Source organism: Brassica rapa, chromosome A06, assembly GCF_000309985.2.
Source record: "Brassica rapa cultivar Chiifu-401-42 chromosome A06, CAAS_Brap_v3.01, whole genome shotgun sequence".
Classification (NCBI taxonomy): domain Eukaryota; kingdom Viridiplantae; phylum Streptophyta; class Magnoliopsida; order Brassicales; family Brassicaceae; genus Brassica; species Brassica rapa.
In genome coordinates, this window is record NC_024800.2 from 23,208,750 (window position 1) to 23,221,339 (window position 12,590).

The 12,590-nt window shown below is 27.5% G+C and overlaps 1 protein-coding gene across 2 annotated transcripts; it reads right to left on the bottom strand.

Moving 5' to 3' along the window:
- Window positions 1-151: 151 nt before the first annotated feature.
- On the bottom strand, window positions 152-5,625 carry LOC103874545 (sugar transporter ERD6-like 17). 2 transcript variants are annotated; one of them, XM_018652565.2, is made up of 18 exons: window positions 5,371-5,541; window positions 4,968-5,030; window positions 4,072-4,161; window positions 3,839-3,898; window positions 3,633-3,698; window positions 3,423-3,488; window positions 2,743-2,818; window positions 2,561-2,625; window positions 2,368-2,460; window positions 2,015-2,095; window positions 1,835-1,919; window positions 1,582-1,625; window positions 1,270-1,332; window positions 1,118-1,177; window positions 978-1,031; window positions 845-889; window positions 611-660; window positions 152-522 (listed from the first exon to the last, which is right to left on the bottom strand). In XM_018652565.2, the coding sequence occupies exons 1-18, from the start codon at window positions 5,515-5,517 to the stop codon at window positions 435-437; spliced, it is 1,296 nt and encodes a 431-aa protein (XP_018508081.1). In that variant the 5' UTR covers window positions 5,518-5,541; the 3' UTR covers window positions 152-434. The 2 variants fall into 2 exon arrangements, with proteins under 2 accessions (XP_018508081.1, XP_009151215.1); XM_009152967.3 differs by having other exon boundaries at window positions 154-522; window positions 611-725; window positions 830-889; window positions 5,371-5,625.
- Between the last annotated feature and the right edge of the window lie 6,965 nt (window positions 5,626-12,590).

The following is a 12,590-nucleotide window of genomic DNA, read 5'->3' on the forward strand; positions in this document are numbered from 1 at the left end:
GTATATCACTTTAAACGTCTATAGAAAATCTTTTTTTTTTTTGGACAACACGTCTATAGATAATCAATAGACGTTTAAACGTCTATATACTGATACCATAAACCGTCACTTGATTATCTATAGACGTTTTTTTACATTTTTTACATTTTGATATGTAAATGATGTAGAATGATACATTTTGTTTAATATCTTACAAATAGAATACAAATATACAATGAACATAGGCCGTGTTTAATTACAATCACGGAAAAATACATAAAATGGCTAATTAAGTATTAGAAAAACTAAAATACTAATCACAGAATGAAAAAGGGTAAAATTCTCTTTGTCGATGAGCATAGCATCATAAACTGAATTTAAATAAAAATATAAACATTTCAATCTACATATGGCTTATCTCATCGGGCTGACCTGTAAGCGAAATTTGTATTTCTTCAAGTGATAATCCTTTCGTTTCCGGAACGAGCAGCCAAATAAAGAGCAACGCTCCTCCTCCGATAGCCCCGAATATGTAAAATGTTCCTTTATATATATAACCCAATAATCTTATTAAGATATATATAATTATATAAACTTATTAATTTATTTAATTTTGTTCCAAAGATCATACCTTGAGTGCTCCATTCGAATAGAAAGTTGAAAGCGTAAGTGACGATGGAACTACTTGACCATGAGGCTAACGTAACTAAACTCCCTGCTGTTACCTTTATATTTATTGGAAATATCTGCATATACACAAACGTCATACATTTATATTAATTAGTTAATTTATTTACAAAATGGTATACATTTGAAAAAAAAAAAAAGGTTTGAGATAAGTCATGTATACCTCTGACATAATTACCCAAGGGAGACCTCCCACGCCTATTGCATAAGTTGCAATATACAGCTGCCAAGAAAGAATAACATCAATGTTTATTTGTTTGTACTACGTTTTATTCCAATAGGACGGTGTGAAAGTTGAGCAAATCTTTTACCGTAACGCATATAAACGTGAATACTGGAGTTAGTTCTGGAAGTAATTGCATTTTCTGCTCATACCAAATATACAAATTAAAAGCATTGGTTCAGAATTGAATATATGACCAAAAAACATATATATAAAAACGTAAATAACCTGTAATGCGAAAGCGAGTCCAAGAAGCATGCAAGTTATGCTCATCCCACACGCAGAAGTCTATATTGTCCGAATTGTAATAAAATATTAGACAACTTTCAATTTTTTATATGTTGATAAATGATTGCGTAATTAGAAAGAAAAAAACTCACCAACAAGAGCGGCCGTCTGCCCCATTTATCTACAAGAATTAGACCAATCATGGCTTTTGGTATCTGCGAATAGCCACAAATGTCATTCAATGCTAAGAACAGTACAAACAAATGGAAATTGTAATTATATATAGAGAATTTCTTAGTTTAAAAAATTCATTGAAGTTTGATTGTTTAACCCCCAAAATATCGATAAAATCACAAACATCACAAAAACTTAGTAGTTGAATAAAGAGTAGAAAAAAATAGTTTGATTTCATAAACGTAGTATTAGTGTTCATAAAGCATTTGAAAAGAAATGTATATACTTACCATGAATAGGCCTAACATCGTAGATCCAATGGCAACCGAAAACCCTGTTTCAAAACTAATTGTTAAAGAAAACAAAATTGAAAGTAACTTAATGGAATCATCATGCTAAATGCAAAAGAAATTGATTGGTAGAAGAAATATGAGTATCTTGAAAAGAAAAAAAAAGTACAGAATCTATTGGGGTTTAAAATTTATATGCAAATACAAATAGACAGAATGCTACTCTGTGTGTGTATATAAAACATAATCTTACCAGCTTTTCTAAAAATGGTACTTGCATAAGAGATTACAGCAGCACTTCCTGAGAACTGTTGAATTAACATTAGCCCGATTCCTACCTGAGTAGTAAAAATGATGTGCAGATAAATGTAACCATTTATAGTCAGGAAATTAATTTATATACTTATTTTTACAACATATATTAACACTGTACCACGAGAGTATGTCTATACTTTCTCTGGAACAAATCAGAAAAGCTTGACTTTGAATCACTTTCTACCATTCTGGTCATAAGCTGAAAACAAAACAAAAATCATTCAGACTCTAGTCTCTACATTATCTCTCTCCGAATGGTAACTGCGGTTTGAGCGGTACGGAACAAGCGGTTTAACTGCAATGCGGTTTTAACAGTTATAAAAACGTATAGATATATGGTATATATAAAGATTTTTGTTACTGTTAACTGCGGTGCAGGGCGGGGCAGTTCGTAACATTTGAAGCCATGTCAATGTCAAGTAATGAATATACATTTAAAACCTGTGATACAAGACTATAGTAAAAACTCACTTGAATCTCTGAAGCTTCATGTGAAATATCAGCATCTCTCCCTCTAAGCCGAAGCAGTGAATTTTCTAGTCCTTTTTCCGTACCAACTTTTGCCTTCAAAAATTGAAATAGTTTAATTAAGGTTCTTCTATTTCTTCTCATGGTTAGTAGATTCGATAACGGGTTTTACTAAGAAATATAAAAATTAACCAACCAGCCATCTTGGGGATTCTGGTACAAAGAATAAACCGATTGCTTGAATGCCGCATGGTAAAGCACCTAAACCGGGAATATAGTAGATTTTTGTCAGGTAATTTGTACACTTATAACCACTTTCTTTTGTATTTGAACATCACCACCACATTGATTCTGTGATGAAATAATAACTGATTTTACCTAGTAAAGCCATCATCCTCCAGTCCAAGAAATTCCCGCAGAAATAAACCATGGAGACTCCAGCGTTTTGAAGAAGCTAATAGTTAGTCACACGATAATTTAAAAGGGTTAGTGGACTCACAATAAAGTTAAAATTTCTTCAAGTTCTGAAATATGATTTACGATTGACACTTTCCGATTATACAAACAAATATAGATATTATGGTGGTATTTGGATTAGGTTTGTATATATTTAGATGATGAGCCAGACTAATTTTGGATCATATCAATAGAAAATTAGTCAAACAATTTCGTCTTGTTTGGGTTGAGATAGCGTATACGTTCAGTTTTTAAGTTTTGATATCGTGTTTCAATTAAAAACTCATTAATTATTAGTTTTAAATGTTTTACTTCTATACTCTCTCTCTATATTTTTTTTTTTCAGAAATACTTTTACTTAGTTTTGGTGAAATACATTTTTATATTATTTAAGAGAGCGCATATATATCCCCATAAAACCACAACTGATTTTATTTTTGTTTAGTTTTATATTGTTTGCTCATATCGGTGAGTAAAGTTATCAAACTAAAGTCAAACTTTATTTCATGTTGGCTGATATGCTTTTCTTTTCTTTGTCGGCCTTCGTTATATTTTCTGTAGCTAAGTATTAATGGTTTGGAAAAGAAAGAAAACAAAATTACCTGATTTGAAAAGGTAAATGTACCGCGAACATGTTTTGGCGTAATTTCGGCTATGTAGACAGGTACCTGCTCCATGTATAATATAAGTATTTTAAATTTTAAATCGATATATATATATATACGTAATAAATAAACAGCAACGCAACTTGTTAACAAGTTAAATGTATATAAACTATTAAAGTATCAGTAAGTAGTTAACAAGTTAATTACCACATAGCTAATCAAGCCGATTCCTATCCCTGATGATATTCTTCCAAAGTCCAGCCACAACACATCCTTTCATGTTCCAGGCATGCAAACAAAACACTATTTAATTGTTGGATTTATTTAACCACAAGCTAAATTGTTTGGTTATTTTTAAGAAATAATGACTTCACAGCACAGACATATGTTTGTGGTTATAAATCTTTTAATACCTTAGCGAAAGCGATGGATAGCCAACCAGTGATGCAGAGGATATTGGACACCCACATTGTCTTTAAATCATGAAAGCAGAAAAAAATGTTATTGGTAGGAAACAAAATAACATTTCTAGTTGGAAAAGAAAATGTATGTTTTCTTTCTTAAATGGTTAAAACTAAAATACGATATTATCAAATTCTACTAGACATAAAACTGGAAGATTATGAAAGGGTAGAAATATATATACTCCTCTTCTTCCTAGCATGATCGCCATTTTACCGCTGAACAGCGCACCGACAGCAGCTCCCAACGTGGAGAATGAGCCAAATGCTGAAAACTGAAGAATTCCAGGTTAATCCAAAGATAAATCGCAAAAGTTGATGAGTAGGTTTGTTTAAGTGGGATACTAGTTACTAAAATTAGAAAACTAACACATGTTAAGTATTCATATCAATTATTATACTTTAAATAACTGAAAGTTAAAAACATGAAAGAGAAAGAAATGATTGTTTGAATGGTAAAAACCAAAAATGGAATGATTTGATGTTTTACAAATATTTTTTTGTTCGTGAATGTCAATGTTTTTTTGAAAGCAATGTCGATGTTCCTATATGTAATAATAAGAAGTAAAGGCATTTGCATTTCAGTATATTTTAAACGTCTAGTACTGTAGAGGATAGAGTATATATATTATTTTGAATGATTTCGATAAGTCCACATATACGGTACCTTATATATATTAATATTATACAAGAAAATCAAATTTATTATTTTTCGTTGGGTTGTCATATATATTACGATTAAAAATTATCTTTTAAATTTGTTTAAAAAAAAATTATCTTTTAAATTTAAAAGTGAACCACACGTAATAAACTTCACTATTTGGGATAACGACGTTATATCATTTTCTTCATTTGAATTGAAGGTTAACTATTTCAGTTAGAATGAAAAGAAGTAAATAATACGGAGTTAAAATTAAAAAAAATAAAATAAGACATGTTAACCTGATGCAGTTGTACTTATCTATGTAAGAATCTAGTATGAATATGTCACTCTCAGTGACTCAGTCTCTGCTAATCAGTACTTTATGATTAATTTAATCTTAATATTCGCTTATCAAAATAGAATAACAGATAGGCATACTTCTGCAATAGAAAGGCCCATGTCTTGCATAATTCCTATCTCAGCACCTGAAGTATAACCAACCTGCAAAAACCATTAAAAAAAACAATTAAACAAATAGACATAAAGGACAGTTACAAAAAAAATAGACGTAAAGGATATATAGATAGGATCATGGCACGTAAATGACGTCACCAATACATATATACACACTAGTTTTAGTTTCTACTAGTAAGATAATTAGCCCAATTTCTAAAGGCCACGAGTTCGATCGTTATAGGGGGAGCTTTTAAGTAACTTTTCATTATAATTTTAGTTCCACAAACAGTGTTACTCTTTCAGTTTTGTATAAGCATAGTATTTACTGATTGTAATATATAAATTTGTAAAAGAAAAGAGCAAGCAAAGTAAGATGATAACTTACCGCAACACCAAAGGAAAAGGAGCCGCATACGGCGACAAAAGTGCTGAGGATAACACAGGCAGTAATACGACAGTGTGAAGTGTCGTTTTGGTTCTTCAGCTTGAGAAGCCCTTCCTCCATACTTCTTTCTTCTTCGACCACCATCATAAACACATGTAGTGTAAAACAGAATTTCTAGAAAGCTAGAGAGAGAGAGGGTAAGAAAATAGAGGGAAGAGAGAGAGGCGTATGCTTTGTTTTGTCAAAGTGGGCTTCATATATAAGGAGAGGTGTGGTCACAAAGTATTATTCCTTCCATATAGTAATTATATGTTTATTTTCTACTCTTAAATGGACATTTTTTTTAAATGGACTTGGATTAGAATGCTGATGCGGATGTGTCGATGTGAGATTTTTTATAAGAAAATTTCAAGTCAAATTTTCTTCATTTATATGTTGTATCGATTATTTTACTGAGAATTGAAAAACAATACAGCTATTTGTTTTTATCATTATATAATCATACATGCGTGATTCGGTGAATTATTTTTGACATGTCGCACATAACGATTGAACATTAATTTGTTCTTCTTCTTATTTTGTTACCAAACCTATGAAAAACGTTTCCGTTATTGAGAATAGATCGTTAATTTTTTCAAAAACAATTCATCATGGGTTGTATCTAAAGAAAATAAATATAATTTGTTTTATGTAATTGTATACCAATCATACCGTATTTTATAATAGTACACTAATAGCGGTACAGAGAATCTCCAGAGCCGAGGAGAACCATTGCATTTGCATTAACCCATATTTTTGGGGGTTGGCTACATTTACCACTCAAAGGTAACAGCTAACTAGAAACTATTTAACTGCCTAGCTACTTCTCATATACATTTTTACTAGGTAATTTTACCGTGCTCATACACGGCTATAAATATTATAAAATAAATACATTTAATATTTTATTAATATTTTATTTTTAATTATTCTATTATTTATGTTGTAATCAATATGGATGGTTTTAAATAACATTATGTTATTTAAACTAGACGTACAATTTTGGATATATAATATCTTGACTGTTTGGTTATTATTTGGATATATTAGATAACATTTACTTTTCTGATTCAACTATAATATTTTTGTTGTATAACTTAAAATTTTGATTAATTTTGTTATTTTGATGTAGTTTGATTCTTCTCTTAGATTTGTAAACATATTTTAACAATATTATGTATAGTTTAATATATGTTGTTTTGAAAATCAAATAGTAAAAGTAAACTAAAGTGTTGACGATTCAAAGTTACATAAATAAATATAATAACGATAGTCCTTTGAAACCTTATGCATATATATGAGTTATACAAATACTTAATTATAATAGTTGGTTAATATATTTATAATATTATTTGAAAATTTCATATGTTGAGCCGTTTTATAATTTATATGTATAAAAATATTACTATAAATAAAAATATATTATTTTTTAAAATTTTTTGACTTTGTATAAAAAAATTTGAATTGGTCTAGTTACTCATTTTGTGGGTATATTGTGTTACATATATTCCATCAAATTAATGTATAACTGTTTCTATTCATTAAGTACAATTGGTAAGGACTTTCGCTTTAGACTTTGCCTTTAGAAATATGGCTTCAGAGAATTTGGCTTTAAAAATTGTGAATGTTATTTTAAAAAGTTTAAAAGCCTGATTGACATCAAAACCTTTAGTAATTTAGTATATGTTAATTTGGAAAAATAAAATTATAAAAAAAAATGATGATAGATACAAAGTTACATAAACACATAACCTATAAATTTTAAAAGGTAAGATTATTTCTTTATTTTAATATCAAAATTATTTTTCTGAACTTTCCGTTTTATGAAATCACATTATATATAAAGAATATATTCGTCTTAAATTTTATTAATATTTTATATAGAAAAAAAGACTAGGATAGCACAAAACCAAGTTTTTGTTCTCAAACTAAAACTCAAAGCTCAAAGTCACAAAAATAGATTTCATTAAAGAAGGTAAATATACACTTATACCCCTTGGGTTAATTAATCCCAACCTTAAGCTTTAAAGTTAAAGGGTGGAGTTTTGGAATTATGGTTTAAAATTTTATAAAATAAAAAATAAATACTAAAAAATTAAAAATAAAAATAAAAAAAAAACAGTTTCAAAAAGAAAATAAAAACAAATTCGAAAAAAAAATTATAAAAAAAATTATAAAAAATTTCGAATCTGAAAACATATAATCTGAAACTATAAAAAAAATTTCTTTTTTCTTTTTTTTTTAATTTAATTTAATTTGTTTTTATTTATTTTTGTTTGTTTATTTAATTTTAAACCAAGGATATTAGGGATATTTTATCTTTTAATGAATGTCATTTTTGTGACTTTCTCCTTCTAGTGTCATTTTTGAGACAAAAATTAAAAAGATGTTATTATTGACAATTGCCCTTTTATTTATCATATATGTTATTTGAAAAATATAAAAGAGAACTTAAATAAAAAAGAATAAATTAAATTTTATTCATTAAAAATATCTTAATTTATGTTATTTAAATTATTTTGTAATAATTTGAGAAGTAGATAGATTTAAATAAACTGCTTAATACTTTTAAAATATATATTATGTTGTTTAAGATTATCTTTTAAAAGGGAATATTAATTATTTACTTTAAATCAAGATTATTTTGTGAACTTTCCTTATTATGAATTACACTATATATAAAAAAAATATTTTCATTTTTAAAATTTATAAATTTTCTTTATTATATTGGCTATTTGAAAAAATAAAGAAAAAGGGAACTAAATAAAAAAGGAAAAAATAAAATAAAAATTTTAAAATGATAATTAGATATATTTAATTCATTAAATATATCATCGTAATCAACTACCGTGAGAGTTAATGTGAACGCGACACATAAAGAACTGACTTCTCAAATAATGTTACAGAGATATTATTTATTTTACATATATATTCGTTTTTCTTCCTTGTACCATACTTTCTAATTGTTATGTAATGTTTTTCTTAAAACATAATTGTGATGTAATGTTGTGACTGATTATTATTTGATGTTTAACTAGTTGTTTTGCCCGCATTTGCGTGTTTATAATTTTAGAAAAAAGATATAAATAGATAGAGTATCAATTCAAAAATCATTCAAAATAAATTATTTTCATGGTTTTGAAATATTTAATAATTAATTAATTATTAAAAAAAATTATATGATAAAAGTTTCATGTTAAATATCTTTTATTACGTAAAATAAGCTTGAAAACATTCATATATAAATAAAACTATATAAATATATTTATTTTAAAATATTATGATGTAGAATATTTTTAGATAATATAATATAGGATCTTTTTAGATAATAATGATTATCAAATTAATGAAATTCATTTTTATTATATAAGTAATTATATATTAACAAATCTAATCTAATTATTTATTAAGGGTAATAAAGACTTTAAACACTCTAAATTTTAACTTGAAAATGAAAAATAATTACTACAAATAATAGTATACTAATATTTTTGAGTCTTTGCCAACTTTTTGAGAAACTATCACAATGATTGATATTGATTGTGGTAAAAATATAATTGGTTTAATATTACGAAGCCAAATATAATATAAACATATATAATATTTTAATATTACTAAATAAAATATAAATTTAACTATGATATTATCGTTATTATTTTTATATACTCTCAAAACAATGATATATTATCAGCTAAATCACTATAATTATTTATTAAAATTAATAATTAAGCATAAAATGTGACTAAAACTAAAATTATGGGTAGCATAACAAATCAGCAAATTCACTTCTTAAACAATAGGATAAATAATATAATAGATAGATATGTTAGAAGTTTTTTTTTTAATAATTAAGCAATTTAATGTTAGTCCTATGCTGTTACTATGATGGTAAGATCTATAAACCTGTTACCATCTAGAAATGGAACCGCCTGAGTAGTTGGCCTTTCAACTCTTTAGACTTTAGCCACGCTGCTTGGTTTCATTTATGAAAATACTCGAAGATTAAATATAAAAAGGCCAAGGCCGACAATATATTTCGTATTTTCGTACGGATGAACTATAATATTGAATGCTTTGTTTTTCTTCGGTAAACCTATTGAATGCCCTTTCATTCAAGGTTTCGTTGTTTTGGCGAAAGACTGTAATATCATGATATAAAATAATCCCACTAATTACAAATATAATGATTTTTAACGTTAAAACTCCTAATTAAATTTGTTTTGGATGAAAACCTCCAAACTAAAGTATTTAACGAAAAAAATCATCAAACTAAATTTATTTAATGAATTAAACTCTATCAGGTCATAATTAATATTACAACTGGTAAATTTTTATTCTAGAGATTTCTACATTAATTAAATAAAATTGAGGGATTTTACCATTAAAATTCTTTAAAAAAAACTCAAAATTTAATTAAATTATTTAAATTTGTAATTTAAATTTTCAAAATTAGCATTTTTTTGTTTTTGTAAATATATGAGTTTGATGTGTTTTTAACATCAACACTATATATTTATATGTATAAATTAAAAATGTAAAAACCCAAAAAATATAATAAAAATTATCTAAAGATTTACCTGTAATAAAATTACTAAAAGAATAAAAATTTAGAAAACAAGAAAATATTATAAAAATAATATCTTATCTAAGAAAAATGTAATAATAAATCTTTAGATAATTTTTATTATATTTTATGGGTTTTACATTTTTAATTTACACATATATAATGTTGATGTTAAAAACACACCAAACTCATATATTTTAAAAAAATTGAAAATCTTAATTTTGAAAATTTAAGATAATATTTAAAAACACTATAAATTTTTAGATAATATTATAAAATTTTGGTTTTGATTTTATTTTTTAGATTTCTAATGGTAAAACCCCTCAACTATATTTACTTAATGTATAAAGCCCTAAACTAAATATTTATCGGTAGTAATAGTAATTATGACTAGCAAGGGTTTAATTCACTAAATAAAGTAGTTTGAGAGTTTTTTCTTTAAATACTTATAGTTTTTTTTTTTTTTCAAAACAATTTTAACGTTAAAAATCTTTTCATATCCTACAAAGATATACTTAAAATTTTTACTTGTTAAATTTTCGTCCTGCTGTCATATTAAAAAAACTCGAAAATACAATACCGTCCAACTATACCCAAACTAATAATACTGTTTTAAATAATAAGAAATTAAATTTTTTTTTGTTCAAAAGAAATTAAGTTTTTTATAAACTCATTATTATTAGTTAATATCAACTAGTTAGAATCCACCATGTTATCTGACTATAAAAGTCATAAGTGTCTATAAATAGATGCCCTAGATTTAAAACCACTAACCATATTTGCTAGTTATCAAAACAAGTGAATCGGTTAGACTTCCAGATCATTAAAGCTATCATATCGCCTGGATGCTGCTAACCATGCTGAACAAGGGTCAAGATCCTACGATCTTATCCGTTTTATCCCCAATAATTGTTCAACCCACCAATTTTTGTTTGAGTTTTGGGATCTCTTTAACAATTGATTTGTTCATGCACTTTAATTGCATTCTAGATCATATAAATTTAGTTTGAACGAGCAAATTAATTGGCGGTCGTGGGTTTAGAATTGTGAATTTGGATCTGCATGCAGTTGTTAGATACTTAGAGCATGATTATTGGGACGGTTCTTAAGAGACGGTTTTTAGTTTTTTTCGTTAAAAGTTAAAAGACGAGTTCTTATATTCCGCTAAGAACCCCAACTTAAGAACCCTCCGATAATCATGCTCTTAGGTTGTGTTCCAAAAGAGAGTTAGACTAGGATAAACAATTGTATTTCTAATGCTGGCAGCAAAGCCATAAAGGAGCTTGACCTCATACCCACCCGTTGAGCAGGGAAGAAAGGCGGACTTAGTGCTCTGACGGTGCTGAGTGGAAGGGCCGTCGCTCAATGATAAAAGTTACTCAAATTTTGGCTGTTAAGTGTAAACACTTTATGGGTTTTGATATAATCTTATTCAGGTAAGAACATAGCGTTTATAGTTGTGTACTTAGTCCTTTTGTTTTTGTCGGGTGTCCTTATCCTTGAACTCCAGTTTTCAATCGCGAATGTAAAGTTTATTTTAAGTAAATCGATATGGACGACGATGATTCCAAACAAACAAAAAACGATATGGACGATGACAAAATGATAGATACGAGTAATCAAGAAAGACACGTTACCAAAGAGATTCGGCTAGCTCTCTCCAACCCACGTTTTGGGTCCCCACATTAAAACTCATTGAACTATATTCGCAATAAAAAAAAAAATCCTGGTGACTTATCTATCTATGCCTATTTCTAGATCGAAATTAAGTGATGAAAAACTATTTTTATTGAAGAAAGAGAAGTTTGAAGACCAGTTGGTAGGAAAGTGTTCAACGATCATGTGACTTTTGTAGTTAGTGGCCAAATCTAACGTACGCACTAGAAACAAAACCTAGTGCGTAAGTTTGAAAACCTAGTCAAATAATTGAACGAAGGCACTAGATTAGTTAGTTACCGGATATTTTATGTTCTTTTAAAAACATATGGGTATTTGAACTTTGGTCCTAACTAGTGTTCAAAAATACTGAAATAATCGAGGAATGTGATATGTTTGTGACGTTTTGAAAAGAGAGTGAACTATCTTCTTTTACTTATCCACTTCTTGAAGTGTGCCACCACAACAGCTCCAAAGTTACTGACCAGCAAGATTCATTGAATCTAGACAGAAAAAGATCCAACAGACATGATTGGACAAAGTACTGATAAGAGTTTTAATAGACAATGATGAATCCACACGAATTTAATATATGGATTTGATGCTACTGTCTTACCGAGACTGTCTAAAAGTACATAATTACAGGTAAAAAAACAGATCAATGATTATTCCTAGTGAGGAGTGAATGTGACGTTTGTTTTTTCTTTTTCACATGTTTGATACAAATAGTGGGAGTTAGAGAAACCATAATTTTTCACATACTTTTCCTCTATACCTCTATAGTAAGATACCCAGTCATACCCTTTAATATACATGAACCATGATAATGTTCTCCGTTTAACATCTAATGTAATCTTACTGTTATTTTCTGATTTAGATTAATTCTTATGTTAGATTTTCAATGTACATTTTGATCCTGATTTTTAGTACTATAGTTTACTAAAAATCAACATATGAGTGC

Coding starts and splice junctions, on each gene's coding strand:
- LOC103874545 (XM_009152967.3), bottom strand. CDS start 5,517: ATGATGGTGGTCGAAGAAGAAAGAAGTATGGAGGAAGGGCTTCTCAAG. Junction 5,031..5,370: donor CCTTTTCCTTTGGTGTTGCG/GTAAGTTATCAT, acceptor TGGTTTTTGCAG/GTTGGTTATACTTCAGGTGC. Junction 4,162..4,967: donor TGGGCCTTTCTATTGCAGAA/GTATGCCTATCT, acceptor GGAATTCTTCAG/TTTTCAGCATTTGGCTCATT.